Source organism: Oryx dammah, unplaced genomic scaffold (genome assembly GCF_014754425.2).
Source record: "Oryx dammah isolate SB20612 unplaced genomic scaffold, SCBI_Odam_1.1 HiC_scaffold_24, whole genome shotgun sequence".
In the NCBI taxonomy this organism is placed as follows: domain Eukaryota; kingdom Metazoa; phylum Chordata; class Mammalia; order Artiodactyla; family Bovidae; genus Oryx; species Oryx dammah.
The window spans coordinates 25,978,140-26,004,427 of NW_024070208.1; the positions used below are offsets into that span (position 1 = coordinate 25,978,140).

Here is a 26,288-nt window from a genome sequence, read left to right on the forward strand (position 1 = left end):
TACAACCAATTAGTTTGCACAAAGTGCTTTGGCGTTTAGCTCCGCTTTAACCCAATTAAGCCGCACAGTGAGCCCCGAAGATGCGCCACCTGCGCGCCTGGCTCCAGCGCTACCGCCCGGCGCGCCTCGAGTCCTTCGAGTCCGACCCACCCGGACGGTCGCCGCAGCGGTCCCCCGAACGGCCTCGGGGCCTCCGCATCCCAGGCTGCCTGACGTCTTCGACAACTGGGGGCATTTGCAGGTGGTCCAAGAAAACAAGGGACACTCTGACCTGAACCCAAGGGAGAGCGCGCTGGGCGCAAGGGCCCGGGGACCAGAAAGCGCGGGCTCGGCCGCGACCACACGTGCGCCCGGGCGGCGGCGGGGCGCGTGGGCAGAACACTTGGCCTGCAGCAGACGTGGAGAAACCCAGGACCCTTAGGAAGGTTTTCACATACCACATTAGCGCGCACACACAAAATCTATGAGACATGGAGCAGAGTCAGGGAGCGTAGGGCCGCGGGACCGGCAGGGAGCACGCGCGGGACCTGCACTGGGTGGGGACAGAGGTGGCTTCCCCCAGGGACCACCGGCACATCTTCGTCGTCGTGGCCGCAGGTTCCCCGGCGGTGACTTGCCTCTTCTTCCTTCTCTTCCAACTGCCAAAAGGTAGCAGTGCGTTCACCCGCATCGCTGCCAAAGTAGGGAGGGGCTGGCGGTTACGCCCAATCCCTGCTCCTAAGGGGGTGCAAGGTTCTTGGGGAACAGAGTAGGTGGATGCCTTGGGCCCCGAATCTAACATACTATTTTAAGCTAAATCGGAATCTACCACCCTTGGATAACAAAAAATTATGATGCTGTACCTGTGCAAAGAAGAAAGGGGAAAAAAAAATTCAAACGCTTGAGTATAAAGTGGGAGCCCTGAACAAGATCTTGTTACAAGTGGCTCTGAAAGAAAGTGCCTACAAACTTGTTCCAGCAATTATAGCATTTTGCTGGAAATAGTCTTAATTTGAAAGAGACAGCATCTAAATTCAAGGTAGGGTGTTAAAAATCTGCCTAGGTTTAAAAACAACTACAGAACCCCTAAGTAGTATTTCTTCCACTTCCTGTACATCAAGCACACAGTTGGTACCAGCAGGGGAAAAAAAAAAGCTCTACATAAATCCATTTTGCCCTCCTTTTTTAGATTCCCAAATTTAAAAATATTGATTTCTTTCAAAGTTTTAAAAAAATGATATGTAAAATTTAAAATCCCAGGTGACTGCAAATTAATTTTCTTAACCATTTCCCTTAATCAAGTCAATGCAATATTATAAAATAGATTAATACATCTGTATTAATACATCTGTAAACAAGACAGAAAGCCCGAACATGCAAATTTTCAGGATAGGTATCTGCCCCTAGGTCTCATCTCCATGACCTCTCCTGAACTGTCATGTATTCAAACACAGCTCATTATGAACTCACATTAAGATAATCTCTCAATCTCAGAGAGAGTTTTATTTCACAGATATGTCTGCCAGTGCATACAAAAAGTTAGTGTCTTGGTTATAATGTTGGGCAAGTCTACCAAAGTACAAAGAGGACTGCAGATGGGGGGAGGGGTGTACTAAACATTTTTTAAACATCCCAGCTTAAACTGGAGTAGACAACATCTAACAGCAATCATTTTCAGATTCCTTTCAACAACTGCAAATGAGGAGAAAAACATAGGTAAAACACTGTATAACAGTTTAAAAAATCATTCTAATATGGGAACATCCAGAAAATTACACTGGTATCAGTCCATCCAAAACCAGCTTGCATATACGCTGAAGAGCAAACTCCCAACCTGCATTCAAAAAGACCTCCAGGATTAACAGGCGTTAATTATCTCACTCTAAATGCAAGTTAGTGACTTTTGTTTTAGAAAACCCCATCTAATTCACCAATTGATGGATGACCATTAGTACACCTGTATTTGCATTTCGTCGGTTAAAAAGACAAGCAGGGTTTTTCAGCACAGAAGAGAACCACTTTGCCAAGTCTTTTCAAGACGTCAATATGCTTCAATTAATACCAAAGCTGAGAGATTCCTCCTGATTTCCAAAACTGTCTAGGTGGCCTGGGTGGTTTTCTGCCCAGCAGCAGCCTCCTACCTTTAGTTTGTGTGCCTATATCCAAGAGGGGGGATTAATTAGCCGGGCTGGAGCTGACGGAGGCTGTCGTGACGAGCCCAGTGGCGATTGGCCGCCAGCCTGCCTGGCCCTGCCTTTATAATTTCCACACGAGTGCATCTGGGCTCTTAAGACAAACCAACAGCAGCTTCTTCTGACATATACACAGACGCACACTCACCCCCGACGCACACTCAGCACACTTTTCCTCCATCCGATTCACAGCCGGGCACACACCATGATCACGGGCAAGCGTAAATAAATACGGAAAGGGTTGATTATTTTGACTACTGGAAGAGCTTTGCTGGGTCTCGCCGCAACTTTTGTTTTTATAACTGAGGTGATCTCTGCACGCGTTTCTCTCACACAAGGAAGGATTCTTTAAAAGAGGAAGAGAGACGGAGAGAGAGAGAGAGAAGGGGTGGGGGGAGAACAACCTTTCACTTTAAGGCCGGCTGGGCTCAAAGATAAAAGGCAGGGGAGAACGGCGCGAGGGATTCCCCGGCCGCCGCCGCACTTCGGAAAGACGCTTCTGGTACAGTTGCGAGCGCCGCGGCCCGTTTCTCCACCGAAGTTGGCTCCAGCTCTAGCAGCCGCGTTGGATCCCACAGCTTACTGCGAGACTCCGGTGTACAACCCGGATCTCTGCCCCAACATGATAGCGGCCCAGGCCAAGCTGGTTTACCATCTGAATAAATACTACAACGAGAAATGCCAAGCCAGGAAAGCTGCCATTGCCAAAACTATCCGGGAAGTCTGCAAAGTGGTTTCCGACGTCCTGAAGGAGGTGGAGGTGCAGGAACCCCGGTTCATCAGCTCTCTCAACGAGATGGACAATCGCTACGAGGGCCTCGAGGTCATCTCCCCCACCGAATTCGAAGTGGTGCTTTACCTTAACCAGATGGGGGTGTTCAACTTTGTGGACGACGGCTCGCTGCCCGGCTGCGCCGTGCTCAAGCTGAGCGACGGCCGCAAGAGGAGCATGTCCCTCTGGGTGGAATTCATTACTGCCTCCGGCTACCTCTCGGCGCGCAAAATCCGGTCCAGGTTTCAGACGCTGGTGGCTCAGGCGGTAGACAAGTGTAGCTACAGGGATGTGGTAAAGATGGTGGCGGACACCAGCGAAGTGAAACTGAGGATCCGAGACAGGTACGTGGTGCAGATCACCCCGGCTTTCAAGTGCACCGGGATCTGGCCCAGGAGTGCTGCCCACTGGCCACTTCCCCACATCCCCTGGCCGGGACCCAACCGGGTGGCGGAGGTCAAAGCGGAAGGGTTCAATCTCTTGTCCAAGGAGTGCCACTCCCTGGCCGGCAAGCAGAGCTCGGCCGAGAGCGACGCCTGGGTGCTGCAGTTCGCGGAAGCGGAGAACAGACTGCAGATGGGGGGCTGCAGGAAGAAATGCCTCTCCATCCTCAAAACCTTGCGGGATCGTCACCTGGAACTGCCGGGCCAGCCCCTCAACAACTACCACATGAAGACTCTGGTTTCCTACGAGTGCGAGAAGCATCCCCGGGAGTCGGACTGGGACGAGTCCTGCCTGGGTGATAGGCTGAACGGGATTTTGCTGCAACTCATCTCCTGCCTGCAGTGCCGGCGGTGTCCTCACTACTTCCTACCGAACTTAGATCTGTTTCAAGGCAAACCTCACTCGGCTCTAGAGAACGCTGCCAAACAAACGTGGCGACTGGCGAGGGAGATCCTGACCAACCCGAAAAGTTTGGAGAAACTTTAGAGGACAATTTTAATCGAGAGCCGAAATGTGATTATACTATTCATTCTTAAAAGTTCTCATGCAGTGTAAACTTCCTGTTCGATTCCTATCTAATATTCCACTCGGCAGTGCAAACAATCTCTTCCTTCAAAAGGAGTGCTAAGGCAACCGCTTAAGGCATCATCTCACCCACCCCTCCAAGGGGAGAAAAGGTAGGGAGAGCAGATGGAGAACACTCCAAACCCACAAGTATTAGAAGACTTCTTTACAAAGGATTTCCTATCGCCCTTGAAAAGTACACAGGAACACCCGGAAAACAGCCGGGCTGTAACGCAAGACCGCAGTGAACGCTGCCTATCAGAGGATTATAGCAATCTTGGCTGTGAGTAAACATGATTTGGATATGCCATCTGAAGGAAAGTGTAATGTATATTTTGATTTGTAACAAATATTGTGATCTCACATTGTCTTTGAAAGTGTGGATGTTGGTGTTTTGTGATTTGGTGAACAAAAGTCAAATTGGCATTTTGGATACTTCCAGACATTTCCACTAACAAAGATATAATTTAAAGGTAGATTTCCTCCTGGTACTTTTATCTGTCTTTAAAAGTGTCTGAACTTTAAAAAGTTTACATTTTGTTTCAAATATATTGCTTGTTCTATTTCTAACATTCCATAAATATACTTGAAATGTTATTTAAATATATTCAAAGAAATTTGAATTCAGCTTATATAATAACGCTTGAATATCTGAATTATATATTTGAAAAATGCACTTGAAATACACTGGATAATTACTTTTGTGATTTAGATTTTAATTTCTGTTGCTGGTTTTTATTTAATTAGAACCTAATAAATGAAGTAAAATAAAACTTGTTGTGTCTCACTTTAAATTGTTTTCCTGTCAAAAGATGTAATGCTTCAATTTGAAAACTGAACCACTTGAATATTTTAAACATTTTGAGAAATATGCTAATAATTAAAACTAAAACCTTAAAACTGGCAAAAAGCTCTTTTTGTATAGTTACACAATATAATGATCTACTGTTAGCTTCTGACTTACTTATAAGACTATTCCATTTGACAACAGAAATAATTTAAATCTACCTTTGAAAGCCTGCTCTTTTAGGTTAATTATTTATGTAGAATTTTTGACACTATAAGGATGAAATATGCCATGACAGTCATGGTTGCTGAGTTAAAAATCAGACAAACTCTGAGAAAAATGAACTTAACAAAGTCCTAATAAAACTTTTGAAATTTGTATATTAAAACTTTGCTAATAAAATGAAGGTAATTTCTGACCTAATATATGTCAAACCGTATTTTATGCAGTAAGGGTTCCACTGGCAGGATAAATTAATCAGAAATCCAAAATTACCATTTACTTCATAGAGCAAGCCAATGATAAAAACATAAAGACAAACTTTAAATGATTTAAAATCAAATGCACTACATTCAAACTCATTTTCATAATTCTATTCTTTTGGAGCTAGAAATAAAAGAAGTCCTGTGACTATCCTCCAGAGTATTTTAAGAGTCAACAAGTCTGGGAGGGGCTAATCACCTATGGGCCTTGGTTAGTTAATTCAGGTGGAGGTAAATTTGAGACTTTTAATTGCTATTCCACAAATAGCATTTTATAATGTTTTACTTCTATATATAAATTAAACACAAATAATAAAGTTTTGGATCTTTGGGAGCATTTGTTTTTTGCTATTTGAGAACAATTGCCTCTGAAAAATACTTTAAAGACAGATTTTTGTAAAATGATGCTTGTTTATCTAGCATGACTTATGTTCTTGAATTGATAGCCTCAGGAAAAAAAAGTTTACAAATGGCACAGTAACATAAAAGTTAAAACAACAATGAAATTGGTTTCAGAAGAAACTTCAGAGGTATAGAGCTGCTGAATACTCAGGTTTTAAGTTTTACAAAATAAAATATAATAAACAAATACTTATGTATTTCAAATCATCCAAATATATGTTGTCCAGCATTACAACAACAGAAGACCTCATCTTTAAACATCTGAGCACAATACATACTATGTATACAGATTTTAAAGCAACGCTTCTCAGAGAATCAATTTCTCTTCTTAAATTCACATATAAAACTCATTCTTATTTCAGGAGATGAAAACTGGATGTAATAATGGAGATGAATTTATATCTAAATGCCCCTCCATAGTTTTCTTACAATCTTTTAATAAACAGTGATTCATACTTCAATGTATACTTTTGGAAATTAAAAGTGACCTTAGTAAGAAATTCCATGAGCCCTTTCCCAGTCTTCCCAGAGAATCTGAGATGCTGTACCCCAGGGACTTGGGAGCAACTGGCTTCACTACCAAATCTGCCGAAATGCACACAAGGGCACTAGCACACAGAGACTGTTAAAATGTAATAATAGGATTTAAGATGGTTACTATATTCTCCAATCCCATAAAATAGAGCAAGTGTTATTTCATTCATTTCATTTTCTATGAGGATGGGAGTGTGCTCCCCTCCCCCACTGTCATTTAAAACCAAGCAACATTGAAAACCACTTCCTGCCTGCCACAAAGCCACCAGTACAGCACACGGACTCATTTTAACTCACTTTGGTGTCGATCTTCTTGAAGGCAGGGTCATCCTCATCTACCTCGAAGTAGATTTCGGTCGTGGTGATGGAGAGAGTTCCCTTGGCCACTACCACAGGAGCGATGAGCTGGGCAGGAGTGCTGAGAACCACTGGACCTGAAAGAAGAAGGCACCAGAGGAGTCAGGCTGTGCCTCTCTGCCCCTTGCCTGCTCCCTCCCGGAAGGGCACCTCAGGTTTTTAAACACGCACTGAAAAAAAGTGTCTATATTATGCGGCAAGCTCCTTTCATGTGAGATAGGTCTGCTTAGTTGTTACACATTACCTTATAATAACCAGACTGGAGATAAATAATTCTATAAAAACCCAAGAGGTCACAAAATCGAATAAGTGACCCTCAGCAAGCAAGTCTGCAACCTCTGCCTAGAAATCCTACATGGTTAGTGGGGCGCTGACATTAACCAACTTAAAAGTGCAGAATGACTCTCTAAGGCCCTGATTTTCCATTGAGCACGCACAGGCTTTCCGTTCGGAAGAGAGGCTCTGGGCAGTCAGCACAGTCCCCAAAGACCAGCCAACGTGTAAATCCCGTCCACTGGGCAGCAGCGGCCCCCCAGGATGGGCGGGAGGATGTGAAGAGGTACAGGGTCTAATATGTAAATCCCACTGCACTAACGGGTTTGCATCTTGCAGGAAGGTATCCCCACGCGCGCAGCACATCGATATACTCGCAAAACGCGGACGTTAAATACATTGTTTATGCAGAAAAGCAGGAAAATTGTAGCAGTGATTTTTTTTCTCACCTGGAATAAGCCAAACATTATGAAATTGTAAGACGACTGAACAAAACGATTCTCAGAAGAGCATCTGCAAAGTGCCCTTTCTCAACTTTGGGGACTAGAGAAACTAAGCTTCAGTAAAGAGATTTTTAGAAAGTGTGCCTACTAAGGTGCTTACTTTCAATTCCTTCCATCTGAGTTAAAATCTAAAATTAAAAATCTCACGTTTTAGAATATTAATTCAAAGAGGGAGGGGGTTACTTAACTGCCCCTTTAAGATTCCCCGTAGAGCGGGGACATTCTTCGCTCCCCTCAAGTCTGTACTTAAAATATAGACTTAGAAAAAAAAATGTATTTTTCGTTATTCTGTAGCCTGGGCTCATTATATTCCCTTCTATCCCAGCAACCCCTCACCCCCAACCCACCCTCTCCAGTACACACTTAGAGGAGTCACAGTCACAGTAAGGTGAAAGGAATGAAAAGGTAGGTCCCCTGCGGCCGCTCAGGCCCGGGCCCCTCGCGAGCGGCGGCTCCTCGCGGAGAGACCCGCTCGCACCACCGGAACAGCGGCGAGCAGGCCGGGCCTGGTCCCTGTACGAGCGCGGGGACCGCGGCGGAGCCCACGATTCCAGGGAGCGGCACACGCCGAGTTCACGACCGTCCTGCACAAAGCCGGGCATTTCTGCTGCAGGAAGACCAGGGAGGAATCGGCCGGCTGTCGCGCTTAAAGGGCGGGGGTGGGGTGGGGTGGGGGGCTGGCTGTGGGGCAAACTGGGTGTCAGCCTGCATCCCGGTCGGGACCGCCCGCCCGGGGCGGGTTCACGAGGAGCCCCTGCTTTCACTCTGCTGCTTCCCAGCCCCTTCGAGCCCGCAGCCGGGGAGCCTGCCCGGCCCCGAGGCGCGCCGACTCCCGGCGCGGGTCTCGGGCGGGCAGCTTCCGCTGGGGCCGAGCGGAGTCGGGGGTCCGCCTTGGCTCCATAAGGTTTTTCTTTCCAAAGGGCGAGGCGGTCGATCTGAAGCGCCACTTTAAAGGCTCATCAATCTTAATCTAGGTTGCTCAAGTAATTATGCCCGAATCTCTTGTACGATTACAAGTGGATTTGGGTTTCTATTCCCCAGGCCCTCCTTTGTGTTTATTGGAGGGTCTGCGCGCGCTCCTCAGAAGCCCCCCGCGCTCCGGCCGGTTCGAACCGCTCCCTTAACCCTTAAGCCGCCGTGTCGCTCGTTTGGAGGCCACTCTTCGTACTTCTCTTCGGTAGAAATCTGGGAGGTTTACTCTTGACTGGGCGAGATGAGAAAGGTGACCTGATTCACTTCGGAAACAGTGTCTTCCTACACATCCTTGGGCCTTGATGAACCCTCAGCAAAGTCCTCATTCTAAACACGGAAAGCTACTGATCTCTGGTTTCATAGAATAGTCTGGTGTTTGGAGACGATGAATGGTCAAAAACATTAAAAATGGCGAACTGCTTCGTTCTCTTAAAAAACAGTTTAACATATCCAAACAAATTGGAAAAAAGGTAAAAATCATGATACCCGTTATTAAAACCACAGAAACTGATTGACCGAAATATACGGTATTATGAATTTTAAGTACACAATTCTGTGAACTTTTAACGGGGAACACATTTCCGCTACCTGTTTCTCTGCCTTTCTGAAAGGCGACTGCATTTCCTTTTGATTTTACTCCAAACGCATTCTACTGAATTGGGATTTTTTTTCCGGGGGTGGGGGGCAGGTGTTATAAAAGGACTTCGAAATGGTCCTTCTTTAAGAAAGGCACTCATGAAATATTCAGCCTTAATAGTGTGTCATTTTTACCCCTGTCCTTTGGAAATCTCCAATTACAACTTCCAATTCCATAGCATGTTTAAGGAGCGCTGAGTCTTTTTGTTGTAGCCTTCAGGGAGCAAACCAGCCGCAGAGAGAACAGAGTTAATCCACTACAGCGATAACAGAGAGGGGATTATGTTTTAATCCCTTTTGGGGGAGCCTCTGGATTTTAGGGATCCGATATTAAAATGTTTACATAAGGCACGGTCACAAACCAGCACCCAGCATCTTCCAAGTGGAAGATCTGGTTATTTGGAAACCTTGGATTCCTTTCCAAATAAAAATAGTTTAGAAAGGGCAACATGTCTAGACGTCAGAGACAGAGTGATGCGGCAGATTCTGTTCTAGAAGATCACTAGATACATATTTACTCTTCTGTTAGGTGTAGGGAACTGGGGACTGGAGGTAGATCTATTCATGCTAATCAGTACTCTGGCGATGAAAGGATCCATTATACCGAGGTCCTCAGGCACACACACAAGTGAAGTGATGGATATTAAAAGATAGTGAATCAAATGGGTGGAACCAAACCACCCCCCTTTGTGTTGCTACATCCAGTGGTTTAAAATTCTACCATCAAAAGTGCTAACTAAAGGAAAAATAAATGTTACTTACCTTTTAGAATTGGCACTATAATGTCTAAGAAGTATTGATCCATTACTATTTGAGAGGACAGGGATATGACGCCATTAATTTAGATGCTAATTTAAAATCTGAACTAGAACAAAGATTACCCAAGCATAATGGAAACTCTTCAGAAGAATTAACTTCTCTTTAGAGTCATGGGATCTTTATTCAGTGAAGGGGCAGAGTAGAGCAGAAAATACATATGTTTTATATTTAGGAAGGGAACTATTCATCAAATATATATTTAAAAGTAGAATGTTAAAAACCACTTGTGGGTTCGGATGATTTTACTGAGAATAAAATTCTAAGCCTAGAAGTCATGATACATCAACTTTTAAACAGAACTTTACCGTTTACACAGGTCTTTTACATTTTTACTTAACTACTAGTTCAACAGTCTGGAGAAGGCAATGGCAACCCACTCCAGTACTCTTGCCTGGCAAATCCAATGGACAGAGGAGCCTGGTGGGCTGCAGTCCATGGGGTCTCGAAGAGTCGGACATGACTGAGCGACTTCACTTTCACTTTTCACTTTCATGCATTGGAGAAGGAAACGGCAACCCACTCGTGTTCTTGCCTGGAGAATCCCAGGGACGAGAGAGCCTGGTGGGCTGCCGTCTATGGGGCTGCACAAAGTCGGACACGACTGAAGTGACTTAGCGGCAGCAGCAGTTCAACAGTCACAATTTGGGGGCTATGGATGTATCAATACCCTCCTGCCAAAAACCACCAGGAACACAACTGGAGTTGAGAAGGCGGTGCTAACTGCTCTCTGCTGTGAGGGAGACAGGAAGGAACCAGGAGATGACTAGGAGAGAGGGTGTCAGAAAGGACTTGCTATAGGGTCAGAGCTCTGGTTAAGTGATTTGGGGAAGGGTTCAAAGCAGAGCTTTGCTCTGGATTGGGCTCTGTCACAGATTGGCGATAATTCTGTGATTGGATAGCTTAATAAATCTTATCTAGGACTAGACCTTCCCTGGTGGCTCAGATGGTAAAAACTTTGCAGTGTAGGAGACTAAGTTTCTATCCCTGGGTCAGGAAGATCCCTTTGAGAGGGAAATGGCAACCCACTACATAATTCTTACCTGGAGAATTCCATGGACAGAGGAGCCTGGTGGGCTACAGTCCATGGGTTCACAAAGAGTCGGACACAAATTAGCGACTAGACCTAGGCTAAAACTGTAATTGATAGAGAAGTAGCAGTCACTCCTATAAGGAGGAAAAGAGAATGTTAATGTTCAGGTAAGTTGTATAGAGGAATCTTGCTTTTGTCTGTGCTTAGACAAAATTATAGTATTTTTTTTGCCTCATATCATCATGTGGACTTGTCTGATGCTGGTTTTCTGTGAGGTTGTTTATGTCCAACAGGAGAACACCATGACAGAGCTGTGAGCCCCAGGCCAGCTCCCAGTGATCCTCAGGCCTCCTTGTAAGGGTCAGGCCAGTTTCCTGAGGTCAGAGGCTCCTTTTCTCTTCCTCGGATTCAGGAATTAATCATTTTTTTAAGGGAGAGAGTCAACAGCATTCTAGCTATTAGAAGTCAATTATGGTGATTAAATTCTCAAACTGCTAAAATTCTTACAAGCTTCAATATAAAGCAAGACAAAGAATATATATATATATATATATATATATATATATATATATATATATATACACACACACACACACATATATTATAGGGACAAGGAGTTGAAATTCAATTAAAATTGGCATCGTTACAATTACTTGATGACTTTTAGTTGGCAAAAAATATACTTAGTGTACATGAAATTATGATGTATTTTAGAGTCACTTGAATATTTTCTAAACTTAGTTTAATATTAACAAATGTTTTATTAGCTATATGGATTTACTCCAACCTCAATTACTCTGAAACCACATGTTCAATTTGCTGTTGGAACACGTAAAAGACCATTATTTGGGGATAATAAGCATTGACTAATCTTTGTAAAATTACTAAATTACAGTCCTGCATTATTTAGAAGAAGTAAAACTAATGTGAGATTCTTTATGTTTAGTGGAAAAGGATATCATTCCAGAAAAGTTTGGCACAAAAATATAGTATGTAAAATTTTACAAACACTTCTCTAGTGAGAATAGAATTTGTAGGAAAATAACTCACGGCAGGAGTGACTGAGCATATCTAAAATATTTATTGCTGCTTTGAACTTATTTTTAAGTAGGGCACTACCAATTTAAAGGAATGTTACACCATAGGATTACATGAATGAAATGTTTAATCTCAAAGCAACTGAAGACTATGAGAATATGAGAAAGCTGGAACCTTGTTTTGGAATCCTAGGAAAACTTTAACCATTAAGAAAATGGAGGTGTTTGTATATGTGCCTAAGGGCGAGGGCAGTTAGGGGTGAATGCTGCAGAAGATCTGAGTTTCCTACTACCCAGAGTAGCTTCCTGGGTTTCAAGCATTTGAAATGCTGCAGAAAAAAAAGGAAAGTAACAAAATGGCTACCAGTGACGCTTTTCTTTCTATGAAGAAAATATTGATAGTGGTCCAAATATATTACCAGAATAATGATGCTCTGAGATTTCTCAAAAACTTTTCTTGCAGTGAAAAGAATTCCAGAGTATTTTTGCTTAAATCAGGAAAATATAACTTGAGCAACTCATAGCATACATAACCCAAGAGTAATAAATTGCATTCCAGCATTATCACCTCCTTCCTTAACACACACACACACACACACTCCCCACACTACCGATTATGAACACTCTATAAATCCAAATTTTATACAAAACTCACTGTACCCAAGAAGTGGCCTCTTTGTGCTCTTTGGTGACTTTTTGAACATAAGTGAAAGTCACTCAGTTGTGTCCGACTCTTTGTGACCCCGTGGACTATACAGTCCATGGAATTCTCCAGGCCAGAATACTGGCATGGGTAGCTGTTCTCTTCTCCAGAGGATCTTCCCAACCCAGGGATTGAACCTAGGTCTCCCGCATTGCAGGTGGATTCTTTACCAGATGAGCCACCAGGGAAGCAAACCTAATCTATCCTTATATTTTGAACATAATCTATCCATAAATTGAGATGAACAATAACCAAACATCCCACTGTGCAGAGTCTTCCTTAGATTGTTACTGTGTAAAATGAGACAGATGCTTCAGATTACACATGAATCTTTTCAAAGGTGAGCAAACCTACTTCTGGTAAAACTCAGCTTACCAGAGTCTGAAGCAGAAACAGAAACAATGGAGCCCTCTATATAAGATAAACTGAAGACTGCATTTTAACAAAATATCTATTCACCATGGTAGAACATCTATCTAAAATCCCATTTAATGTGTTTATAATAAATAATTTTATAAGTCCTAAGAGATAATCTGATAGGCCTTAACTTTAGTTAACCTATCATTTATGTTTGTGATTCTTTTGTAGAGCAGATAATTCTTTAAGTTAAAATGAAACCAACAAAAACCAGTGCATTTTTGGCAAAGACAACTCTACAGAAGAAACAGCTTACAAAGCATATATACTCTAAGTAAAATATTCCTGAATTATTTCCCAGCATAAACGTATACTAAAAAGCAGTGATAATTTCAATGTTTGTGGGTGATAATTTGCTCTGCCTTTTGATTCACAAGGTGAGCCAGCTGAAAACTGTGATTCTAGTTATATCACATTCAGTACAACATATGGAATCCATTCTTCAGTTTCTGGAAGGGTACTGACTCTTTTACGGCACTAGGATATCATTTAATGATCAAAAGAGTAACTTCCTACTAGATTGGATGAGTGAATAAACTGGGGGACATGATTTAAATCTACTAGACCAGGTGGACTAAGTCTTTGCACCCCTTGGTTGGAGGACTGACTTGTTTTTACTTTTTCACGGTTTCCTGGGCACATCTTTATTGCAGCACTTATAATGCATCAAATGTCTGAATTTAGAAGGCTGTTTCTCCCATTTGGCATAAGCTACTTGAGGATAAGGGAATTATTTTCTCTCAACTGAATACAGAAAATGATATACATCTTTGTTGCATTTATATATCATAGTAAAATGGTCAATTAAAATAACAGATTACATCTTTTATATTTTTCTGGAATTGATTTCAAATTGTTCTTTAAAAATATGCTAGACTTTGCATTTTATAGAAGAGATCAATTTTAACATATGCTCAAATAGGAGTTAAAATGCAGCTGGTCATTCCAGCTATATATATATCACATGCATTCTATTATTTTTAAATGACATAATTTTATAACTGCCACATTTTTCCCAGTGTGTAAGTTGTTTTCTCTTTGTAAATTAAATACTGAGACAAATGTTGAACTCATTTAATTAATTCATTCATGTAGCTAACAAAAATTATTCAACTGTTCACTGTTTCAAGCACTGAGAGAATGCAGTAATGTATAAGGTGTGGGTCTTACCCACAAACCGCTTAAAATACATAGCAAAGATAAGAAATATATAGGAATAAGTATGGAATAAGGGAGAAAGAGTTTACCTAAGCATTGTTAAAGCACTTGATGTGTATGAATTTCATTTGTTCCTATAACACACCAGCAGATAGGTACAGCTATGATTTCCATTTTACAGAGAGAAAATGAGACTGGGAGCTGAAGCAACTTAGGGAAGGTCACTCAACTTGGAAAGGGCAGAGACATGATTCAAACCTGGTGACCTGACTCCAGGGTATTTACCAGTAAGTATACTGCCTCCCGGGCTTCCCTGAATGTTCAGCTGGTAAAGAATCCACCTACAATGCAGGGGACCCCGGTTCATTTCCTGGGTTGGGAAGATCCCCTGGAGAAGGGATAGGCTACCCACTCCAGTATTCTTGGGCTTCCCTGGTGGCTCAGACAGTAAAGAATCCTCCTGCCACGCAGGGAGACCTGCGTTTGATCCCTGGGTGGGGAAGATCCCCTGGAGGAGAGCACAGCAACCCACTCCAGTATTCCTGCCTGGAGAATCCCCATGGACAGAAGAGCCTGGTGGGCTACAGTCCATAGGGTTGCAGATAGTCGGACTGACTGAAGCCACTTAGCATGGCACAGCAAGGCATAAAGCCTCCCACTAAGAGCAGAACATAAAAATAGTAAAAATCCTATAGACAGTCACCGAACTGTAAGATTTCCAGTCTCTTGGGGAGGATATGGTGGGGGCCAGGTGAGGCAGTGAACTAAAGTGAGTTGTGATGGATGGATGAGTAGGATTCGGACAGGTGGATGTACAGGGAAGAGTGTGTAAGCAGGAAGAATTTGAACAAATAGGGCGGGATACGCACAGGAGAAAATCAGATGGGACAGCAATTAATAGATGTGTAGGGGAACAGTGTCTGATGAGACTGAAAAAATACATGTAGCCTTGAATGTCATATTTTTTAGGTTAAGGATCCAAAGATTAAAGCTCAGGTATCACACTGTGGAGCAGTGGTGTCTGTCCTTTTTTGAGCTCACACATCTCTTGAAGATGATTAAATATTTGGTCCCTTCCTAGAAAAATCTACATATGAACATTCATCCATCCTGACTGCATAAAAGTGAAGTACTCATATTTTGCAGAAAATAAAAATTGGTTATTTATCTTGATGTCCTCCTCTATCTAAAGATCTTTCTGCCTCTGTATTTTTTCTCCAGAGAGAAACTGCTCATCCTCAACTTGAACTTTCATACTGTTCAAGTCAGGTATTCTCTCTACCTGGCTATCGGTCCTACCCTCCCCCACTTCTGCTTCTCTCTTATCTTGGTTTCCTCTCTTTAGTTAAGCCTCTAGACACCAGTTTTTACCTCTTGGTTCATCACTCCCATTTACTCCTTTTGGCTTCACCCTCATCCTCTACTTAGGCCAAGGTGTTAGGGACCTACATGTTAATTAAAATGCTAAAGACTTGGAAAAGTCCTTCCATTCATTAAAAAAAATAAAAAAGAAAACACAATCTGTGTAACATTTTATTTTTAAACCCAGAATTTCCCAAATATATTTAACTATATATTTTCTCTTTAGCATATTTCAAAATAACTGTGTTCCAAGGAATATCAGTTCAAAAATTACTGAGTCAGAGTTCCTTGATTTCTGAAGTATATTACAGACAAAATGCATGCTATTGCACTTTATAGAGAGTTTTTTTAAAAAAACAAATTGAAGTTTGTGGCAATCTTGCATACAGAAACTCTTGTCAGCACCAATTTTTCCAACAGCATTTGTGCACTTCAAGTCTGAGTGTCATCTTTTGGTAATTCTCATAATATTTCAACCTTTTTCATTTATCATTATATTTGTTACGGTGATGTATGACCAGTGATCCTTGATATTACTACTGTAATTGCTTTTGGCCACCATGAACCCCACCAAGATTGTGAACCTAAGTGACAAATGTTGTGTTTCTTCTAACTGTTCCATTGACCAGTGCATTCTCTGGGTCTCTCTGTTCTCTGAGACACAACAATATTGAAATTAGGCCAATTAATAACCCTACATTGGCCTTGAAGTGTTCAAGTGAAAGAATCAGTCATAGGTCTCTCACTTAAAATCAAATACTAGAAATGATTAAGCTTAGTGAGGAAGACATGCTGAAAGCAGAGATAGGTCAAAAGCTATTCCTCTTGTGCCAAAGAGTTAGCCAAGCTGTGAATGCAAAGGAAAAGTTCTTGAAGGAAATTAAAAGTGCTACATCAGTGAACACATGAATGATTAAAAAAAGGAAACATCTTTATTGCTGATTGGAGAAAGTTTCAGTGATCTGGATAGAAGATCAAACCAACTACAACTTTCCCTTAAGCCAAAGTCTAACCCAAAGGTTCTAACTCTCTTTAATTCTATGAAGGCTGAGAGAGGAGGTGAGGAACTTTTCCAGAAAAGTCTGAAGCTAGTAGAGGCTGAATCATGAGGTTTAAGGAAAGAAGCTATCTCTATAATATACAAGTAAAAAAGTGAAGCAGCAAGTGCTAATGTAGAAGTTGCATCAAGTTTTCCAGAAGATCTAGCCAAGATATTTAATCCAGTATCTTGAACAACAGATTTTTTTTTTTTTTTAATGTAGGTGAAAAATGACCTTCTATTGGAAGAGGATGCCATCCTTCTAGGACTTTCAAAGCCAGAAAAGTCAATACCTTAAGCTTCGAAGAACAGGTTGACTCTTGTTAGGGTCTAAAGCAGCTGATGACTTTAGGTTGAAACCAACGCGAATTTGCCATTCTGAAAATCCTAGGGCCATTAAGAATTATGCTGAAACTATTCTGTCTGTGATCCGTAAAATGAACTAATGAAGCCTGGATGACAGCACATCTGTTGACAACCTGGTTTGCTGAATATTTTAAGCCCACTGTTGAGACATACTGCTCAGCAAAAAAATTCCTTTCAAATTATTTCTGCTCCTTGACAATCTACCTGGTTACCCAAGAGCTCTGAAGGAGATGTACAAGGAGACTGATGCTGTTTTCAACCCTTCTAACATAATGTCTATTCTGCAGCCCATGGATCAGGGAGCTGTTTTGCCTTTCAAGTCTTTGTAAGAAGTACATTCCATAAGACTACAGCTGACATAATAGTGATTCCTCTTATGGATTTGAGCAAGGTAATATGAAAACTTTCTGGAAAAGATTCACCATTCTAGATCCTATTAAGGTTTGTGATTCATGCGAACAGATAAAAATGTCAACAGGTGTTTGGAAGAAGTTGATTCCAACCCTCATGGATGACTTTGAGGTGTTCAAGACTTCACTGGAGAAAATAATTGTAGATGTGGTAAATATAGCAAGAGAACTAGAATGAGAAGTGGAGCCTGAAGATGTGACTGCAGTGCTGCCATCTCATGATAAAACTTGAACAGCTGAGGAATTGTTTCATATAGATAATAAGCAAAGAAACTGGTTTCTTGAGATGGAATCTACTGCCGGTAAAGTTGCTGTGAAGACTGTGGAAATGACAACAAAGGACTAAGAATGGTACATAGGGACTTCCTTGGTGATCCAGTGGCTAAGACTCCACGTTCCTAGTGCAGAGAGCCCAGTTCAATCGCTGGTCAGAGAACTAGATCCCACATGCCACAACTAAGACTCGGCCCAGCCAAGTAAATACATACATACATACATAAAAAAAAAAAAAAAGAATGGTACATAAACTTAGCTGATAAAGCAGTGGTGGGGTTTGAGAGGACAAAGCTCAGTTTTAAAAGATTCTGTTGTGGGCAAATGTGATCAAATAGCATTGCATGCTACAGAGAAATCATTTGTGAAAGGAAGAGTCAATCCATGTGGCAAATTTCACTGTGGTCTTATGTTAAGAAATTGCCACAGACACTCCTGCTTTCAGCAACCACCACCTCAATCAGTCAGCAGCCATCACATACAGGCAAGACCCTCCACCAGCAAAAAGATTATGACTAGCTGAAGGCTCAGATGATGATGGTTGACGTTTTTTAACAATATAATATTTAAAAATTAAGATATTTTCAGTTTTTTAGACACAGTGCTATTGAACACTTAACAGACTATAGTATAATTTAAACAGAATTGAAAGAAACACATGTACCCCAATGTTCATCGCAGCACTGTTTATAATAGCCAGGACATGGAAACAACCTAGATGTCCATCAGCAGATGAATGGATAAGAAAGCTGTGGTACATATACACAATGGAGTATTACTCAGCCATTAAAAAGAATACATTTGAATCAGTTCTGATGAGATGGATGAAACTGGAGCCGATTATACAGAGTGAAGTGAGCCAGAAAGAAAAACACCAATACAGTATACTAACACATATATATGGAATTTAGGAAGATGGCAATGATGACCCTGTATGCAGGACAGCAAAAAAGACACAGATGTGTATAGCGGACTTTTGGACTCAGAGGGAGAGGGAGAGGGTGTGATGATTTGGGAGAATGGCATTGAAACATGTATAATAACATGTAAGAATCGAAATGCCAGTCTATGTCTGATGCAGGATATGACACGCTTGGGGCTGACGCGCGGGGATGACCCAGAGAGATGTTGTGGGGAGGGGGGTGGGAGGGGGGTTCATGTTTGGGAACGCATGTACACCTGTGGTGGATTCATGTCAATCTATGCCAAAACCAATACAGAATTGTAAAGTAAAAATTAAAAATAAATAAATAAATTAAAAAAAATAAATAAATAAACATAACTTCTATGCACTAGTAAAACAAAAAATCACGTGACTTATCTGCTCCAATGCTTGCTTTGTGGAATGGAACCTACACATCTCCCAGGTGTGCCTGTACTCTCTCCTGTTCTCTTTCTGCCTGACCTCCTTCTTGGTATCCCTGAGATGCTGTCCTTTTTTGGCCAATTAAACCTTATTGTTCCACAGGGGATCTGACTTTGGGCTGCTGCTCTTCTCTTTATATATTCTTACTTTCCTTGGGTGATCTCAGAGGTTTAAATTATGAACTCTATGCCCAACTTGGCTCTCAAATTTCAAACCTTCATATATATTAGAAAAACTCAGATATCCAACAGAGCAGGATGACCAGTCATCTTCATTTCCCTTTTCCCTAAAGCCCTGCATCTTTACATTCCCAAACACATTTAATAGCTTCTAGATAATTTCTTCTCCCAGGCCAGATTCCCCTCATTCCTACTCCTCACAACTGATTAATTGTCATGGTCCCTCACATCTGACCTCCTCAGTGTTGTCTGAAGCTGCCCCCTTCTCTTTCTTCTACCACCAATTGAGTTCAAGCTTTCATTACCTCTGATGTGGGCAACAAGAGCCTCTTACCTCAAGTCTAGAATCATAATCAGCCCAGTGGCCTGAGTAATTTTTAAAAAATTAATTAGTTCTTTCCATTGCCATGCTTAAAAATCATTATTATCTCACTGTAGCCTTTAGGGTAAAATACAGGGTCCTCATGGCACAAAATACACCACCTGTAACCCTGTGAATCTCAGCTTCAGGGATTTCTGCCTCATACTTCGACCTAAATAACTGAGAACTAGTGTAGTTTCACAGAGAAGGTGATATTTTAGCATATGATGTTTACACGTTGTCTATAAAACCTCCAAATTTTTACTTATGATTCCAGACTCAAAACAGGAAACATCCATTCTAGGAAGGCTTTCCAGAATACACATGGTGGTCAAGGGCCCTGTTTTGTGTTATCATGGCTTTCTTTGTATATCTAGGACTTTAAAAAATTTTTATTCCATTATCTGTTCTCCCACTACACTGTAAAGTCTTTGAAAACAGGAACTTTAATCATGTGTCTTTTTACCCCAAATACCCACCATAATGTCTTACACACAGTATATGTTGAATATTTTATATTTGTTTTGGTTGGATAACCACATCCAACCTGAGTCAAGTTAGGATCTGACAACAGAGAATAAGGACTCAAATAGGTCCTTCCAGCTCTTATCTTTATTGTGTGCGATGAATTTTGACATTTTCTATTTGAATCTTTTCTCTTTTTTTTCATTTACAAATAACACTGGTGATAGTTCAAGTAATTGATCTACTAACCCATCAATAGGTTATAACTTAGGATTAAAAAAAGAAAACAGTGATGTAGTAGATGAACAAGGGCTTTTGGTGAAAGAAGAATGGGTTCACTTCTTGGCCCACTTATTTGTTATGTGATCATAAATAAACACCCCAAAGTCTGACCCTAAGTTTACACATCTTAGAATGAACTGTAATACCTAATTCATAGAGTTGTGAAGTTTTCAGCCTGTAGGGCTGTTTTCTCTCAATAAATGCAAATTCTATCTCCTGGCATCATTTGTCCATCTGCACTTACTCTTTACTGCTTAACTAGCTCATCCTCTCCCCACACCCTGAAAATTGCCTGGTGAATACAGACTTATCCACACAATCCATTCTTAGATGCAAGATTTATTTGTGTGTGTGTGTGTGTGTGTGTGTGTGTGTGTATGTGTGTGTGAGAGAGAGAGAGAAAGATTTTATTTTTTTACACTTCTTATTTTGTACTGCGGTATAGCTGATTAACAATGTCATGATAGTTTCAGGTGAAAAGTGAAGGGACTCAGCCATACTTTTTAAGAAAGTTTTCCTGATATTCGGTTCTTAAGGTTCCCATTTTAGATACAAATTGAACATATTTAGCCGCTTCATCTGCTAAAAATATATTTAGCTGTTTCATCTTCTAAAAATGAAGGGAAAATTCAACAGAACTTTTCAACAAAAAAACACATAAAACATTACTATCAGTCTTCTTTTGATCAATAAAACTGCCTAAACATTTTGTCTGGAAAGAAGATATTTAAGACTCTACACATGGACATCACCAGATGGTCAAAACTGAAATTAGATTGATATATTCTTTGCAGCCAAAGATGGAGAAGCTCTATACAGTCAGCAAAAAGCAAAAATAAGACCGGGAGCTGACTGTGGGTCAGATCATGAACTCCTTATTGCCAAATTCAGACTTAAATTGAAGAAAGTAGGGAAAACCGCTAGACTGCTTAGGTATGACCTAAATCAAATCCCTTATGATTATACAGTGGAAGTGAGAAATAGATTTAAGGGCCTAGATCTGATAGATAAGAGTGCCTGATGAACTATGGAATGAGGTTCGTGACATTATACAGGAGACAGGGATGAAGACCAGTCCCATGGAAAAGAAATGCAAAAAAGCAAAATGGCTCTCTGGGGAGGCCTTACAAATAGCTGTGAAAAGAAGAGAAGCGAAAAGCAAAGGAGAAAAGGAAAGATATAAGCATCTGAATGCAGAGTTCCAAAGAATTGCAAGAAGAGATAAGAAAGCCTTCTTCAGCGATCAACACAAAGAAATAGAGGAAAACAACAGAATGGGAAAGACTACAGATCTCTTCAAGAAAATTCGAGATACCAAGGGAACATTTCATGCAAAGATGGGCTCGATAAAGGACAGAAATGGTATGGACCTAACAGAAGCAGAAGATATTAAGAAGAGGTGGCAAGAATACTCAGAAGAATTGTACAAAAAGATCTTCACAACCCAGATAATCATGATGGTGTGATCACTCACCTAGAGCCAGACATCCTGGAATGTGAAGTCAAGTGGGCCTTAAAAAGCATCACTATGAACAAAGCTAGTGGAGGTGATGGAATTCCAGTTGAGCTATTTCAAATCCTGGAAGATGATGCTGTGAAAGTGCTGCACTCAATATGCCAGCAAATTTGAAAAACTCAGCAGTGGCCACAGGACTGGAAAAGGTCAGTTTTCATTCCAATCCCAAAGAAAGGCAGTGCCAAAGAATGCTCAAACTACCGCACAATTGCACTCATCTCACACGCTAGTAAAGTAATGCTCAAAATTCTCCAAGCCAGGCTTCAACAATATGTGAACCCTGAAATCCCTGATGTTCAAGCTGGTTTTAGAAAAGGCAGAGGAACCAGAGATCAATTTGCCAACATCTGCTGGATCATGGAAAAAGCAAAAGAGTTCCAGAAAAACATCTATTTCTGCTTTATTGACTATGCCAAAGCCTTTGACTGTGTGGATCACAATCAACTGTGGAAAATTCTGAGAGAGATGGGAATACCAGACCACCTGACCTGCCTCTTGAGAAACTTGTATGCAGGTCAGGAAGCAGCAGTTAGAACTGGACATGGAACAACAGACCGGTTCCAAATAGGAAAAGGATTATGTCAAGGCTGTATATTGTCACCCTGCTTATTTAACTTCTATGCAGAGTACATCATGAGAAACGCTGGACTGGAAGAAACACAAGCTGGAATCAAGATTGCCAGAAGAAATATCAATAACCTCAGATATGCAGATGACACCACCCTTAGGGCAGAAAGTGAAGAGGAACTAAAAAGCCTCTTAATAAAAGTGAAAGAGGAGAGTGAAAAAGTTGGCTTAAAGCTCAACATTCAGAAAACTAAGATCATGGCATCTGGTCCCATCACTTCATGGGATATAGATGGGGAAACAGTGGAAACAGTGTCAGACTATATTTTTTTGGGCTCCAAAATTGTTGCAGATGGTGACTACAGCCATGAAATTAAAAGATGCTTACTCCTTGGAAGAAAAGTTATGACCAACCTACATAGCATATTCAAAAGCAGAGACATTACTTTGCCAACAAAGGTCCATCTAGTCAAGGCTATGGTTTTTCCTGTGCTCATGTATGGATGTAAGAGTTGGACTGTGAAGAAGGCTGAGTGCCGAAGAATTGATGCTTTTGAACTGTGGTGTTGGAGAAGACTCTTGAGAGTCCCTTGGACTGCAAGGAGATCCAACCAGTCCATTCTGAAGGAGATCAGCCCTGGGATTTCTTTGGAAGGAATGATGCTAAAGCTGAAACTCCAGTACTTTGGCCACCTCATGCGAAGAGTTGACTCATTGGAAAAGACTGTGATGCTGGGAGGGATTGGGGGCAGGAGGAGAAGGGGAACGACAGAGGATAAGATGGCTGGATGGCATCACTGACTCGATGGACGTGAGTCTGAGTGAACTCCGGGAGTTGGTGATGGACAGGGAGGCCTGGCATGCTGCAATTCATTGGGTCACAAAGAGTCGGACACGACTGAGTGACTGAACTGAACTGAACTGAGCCAGCAAATTCTGTCTGACTGTCTTTTTTGCTGATAAAAAGTTCTAGATTTATATTTTATTGGACCGATGCCTGAACTGATGGAGCAGATTCTACTGGAATAACTACATAGAAATGGATTTCCATGTAAAAACTTATTCCTAGTGCTATTTATGTTGGAGACCCTTCTGCAGGCTGTGACTCTGGCTCCGAAGCACTAAGTCACTGAAGCAAAATAATTAAATCAATTAAATATTTTCAGTATGCAGAAAGACTTTTTGTATGGCACTGTACTAAATGTGGGGGTAAAATGAGTTTTTCACCTAATTGTGAATTAGTGCCAAATTCTTTCAGAGGGAGCACAGAAAACTCTGGAATGAGGCAGTGATACCATAATGAAACCTCACCCCTTCCTCTTCTTCAATTAACTAAAACCCACAGTCTCAGTTTTGTTATCTCACACTTTTTTTCTCCAAGTGTGACAAACGTGGTGACCCATACATTTTCAAGAAGTGAATAAAATTCACTCATTTGTATACTTTTTTTAAAAAAAAAAACATGGCATATGAAACATTAACTTCCTAGGAGAGAGATGGTTGACTGGTACTTGAGTTGAGTTGCAAGCTGCCCCTATTTTGCATGTTAGTGGTATAGTTTAACTATAGTTTATAGTTTAATTATAACTGAAAGAGATTACTTTGGGGGATACTCTCCATACAGCATAAACAGTAAAAATAAAAATAGGTCTCATCTAAAATGCTTTATTAGAAAGAAAGAGACATCATCACTGTGGTCTTGAAAGATCTGCAGCATAACAAAGAAATGCTTATTCTTAAAATTAAAAAAAATGCGAGAAAATTATATATGATCGGAATCATGGTTTATGTGTAATAAACATAGTTGAATTATGTCCTTTTATATTTTAAATTTACAGAATTTGATTGGTGGGATGTCATTACAGTGAAAAGTACCTTAAAAGTGTTTTTATAGGCTACAGAATCCATGGTTGGAGGAGAGAGATACTTTGGCAGATAAAGAAAGATGGATATAGCATAATGTTTGCAGGCTCTAAAATGGCCATGGAGACACTAAAAATAATGAAGAAAGGCTAAGAAGGATAGATATTCAAGGTAGAGCTTTTACTGATTTTCACAACTTTTCAACTGAATTTAAAAATTAACTTTAGAAGTTAAAATATTTTAGCTTTGGTAAGAAATAACCATATGTTAACACTGTCTCTAAGATCTTTGTGAATTCTGTGTTTGAAACTGAACACGAACCCTTTGGGTATACTATTTATGACTGCAAAGCAACTTTCTAATTCAAAGAGAGAAAAAAAGACTTACAAAGACTCATAAGGCTTTTTCAACATCAAATAGCTTTTACTAAACAACATTTTGATGAGTTAAGTGTGACTGAGTCGGGGACATATGGATTAAATTTCCCTTAAAATACACATGGGTTTAAAAATTAAGGAAAAAATCCTGAGCAAAAAATAATGCTTTTAAGAGAATCTAGCATGTTTAAAAACTATTTTCCTCTAAATACAAATATCAGGTTGTATTTGTATTGACTTGTCTAGTTAGACTTTGTAATTAAAACTACTTAATTATAAATGCCAGAGATTAAAAAAAAATTAGTTCTGTCAGGAAAAGAATCTTCATTAATTCTATTTGATTTGTGTGGAATAGTTAGGCCTAACTCAAGCAGACAAGATCTGAGTCAGAGTTTATCTCCATCTATGAAACACTGACCTTGTATTCATGTACAGTACTTATTCTCTTATTCCATTAGACAATTACAATATTTTTTTCCTGTGATTTCAGCTCATACTCTTTTTTTCTTATTTAAATAACATTTCCTTGAAAAAGTCTTAGGTTTTAGAATTCTGTTGTCCCTTTCATTTTATTATTATAATTGTCTAGAATCTTGAGTTCTTCCTTCTTGTTTGCCCTATATTTTGCTTTACCTTCCTTTCTTAGCTCAGTTTTTAGGTAACCTTCACTTGCTATATAAACAACTTTGTCTCTGGGTGCTGAACATTCCAAGTTAGAACATTTAAAGGCCTAATTATCTCTCTGATCATCTTAACTGTCTACTTTCACTTACTAGGGTAGATATACTCTATACCATAATTTCCTGGTTATTTGATTTACTGAAGAGTGGAAGTAGAACTAATTCTCCTGATGACTTTCTTCCCTATCAGTTCCTGAACCCCAGAGTTCTACATAGTCACTAAGTACTCAAAAGGTGTTATTAAGTAAGTAAATGAGTACATAAAATGCAGTCAAGTAGATTTAGGGAGGTAGGAATGGTCAAACTTAAAAAAATTTCTAAAAAATTGGTGTAGGGAGTCAACTGTACAGTGATGGAAGATAATTAAAATTGTGAAGGTGAGCACTTTATATGTATACAGATGTTGAATTATAATGCTGGATACCCGAAAATTTCATAATTAAAAAAACTCTAAGCAAGTTTCTCCCCCATTCACATTATTTGATAATTGCATTCATTTTGAATTGGTAGACGAAAGATTGAAAGAAATGCAAACAATTTTACCAGTTAACAATGAGAAAAGCAGTCTGAACAACTATCGCCCAATAAACATCAGTGAAATTGCACTGGGAACTGTTAGGAACATTAAAGGTGAGTCATGTGAGGAAGGCGACTGTCATGTAGGAGAACCTCCCATTGACTACATTCTATTTCTCTTAGGTCTCCTACTTATGTCTATATTTTTTCTCAGTCTTAAATTCACATAATGTATTTCTTATAAATTTCAGATTCTTGACTTTGGTTAGAAGGTGTGAGTGTATGTGTGCACCTGTGTGATTGTAAATCTACCACCTCACCACTTTGAAAACCTTCCCCCACAGAAAATCCAACTCCTTACATTCTAACACTTCTTCCTCCTAATGCTAGTTCCCTGTACTAATTATAATTACTCTTTTAAAAATATTCAAAGCAACATTACAGTCCATTGGTTACAGGACATGTTTTCCATGTGGTAGAGAAAAACAATTTTTTGATTAAGAGTTCACAGTGGTATCTTGATGTTAAAAATGGTGGAATCTCAAGAAACATTTAGTTAAAGTGACATAATTCCTGGAAATTGGGATGGAACCAAGATTAGCTTC

General features: G+C 40.5%; 2 protein-coding genes across 9 annotated transcripts in view; one reads left to right on the top strand and one right to left on the bottom strand.

Moving 5' to 3' along the window:
• NBEA (neurobeachin) overlaps positions 1 to 26,288 on the bottom strand; it is a 672,618-nt gene that overhangs the window by 216,737 nt on the left and 429,593 nt on the right. For all 8 annotated transcript variants that reach the window (XM_040267082.1, XM_040267084.1, XM_040267081.1 and 5 more), the window contains one exon: positions 6,454 to 6,590. In XM_040267082.1, the coding sequence (XP_040123016.1) occupies positions 6,454 to 6,590 (137 nt within the window). The remainder of the gene's footprint in view (positions 1 to 6,453; positions 6,591 to 26,288) is intronic.
• MAB21L1 (mab-21 like 1) lies at positions 2,275 to 5,161 on the top strand. The gene has a single exon (XM_040267090.1). It carries the CDS (start codon positions 2,794 to 2,796, stop codon positions 3,871 to 3,873), a length of 1,080 nt encoding a protein of 359 aa, XP_040123024.1. The 5' UTR covers positions 2,275 to 2,793; the 3' UTR covers positions 3,874 to 5,161.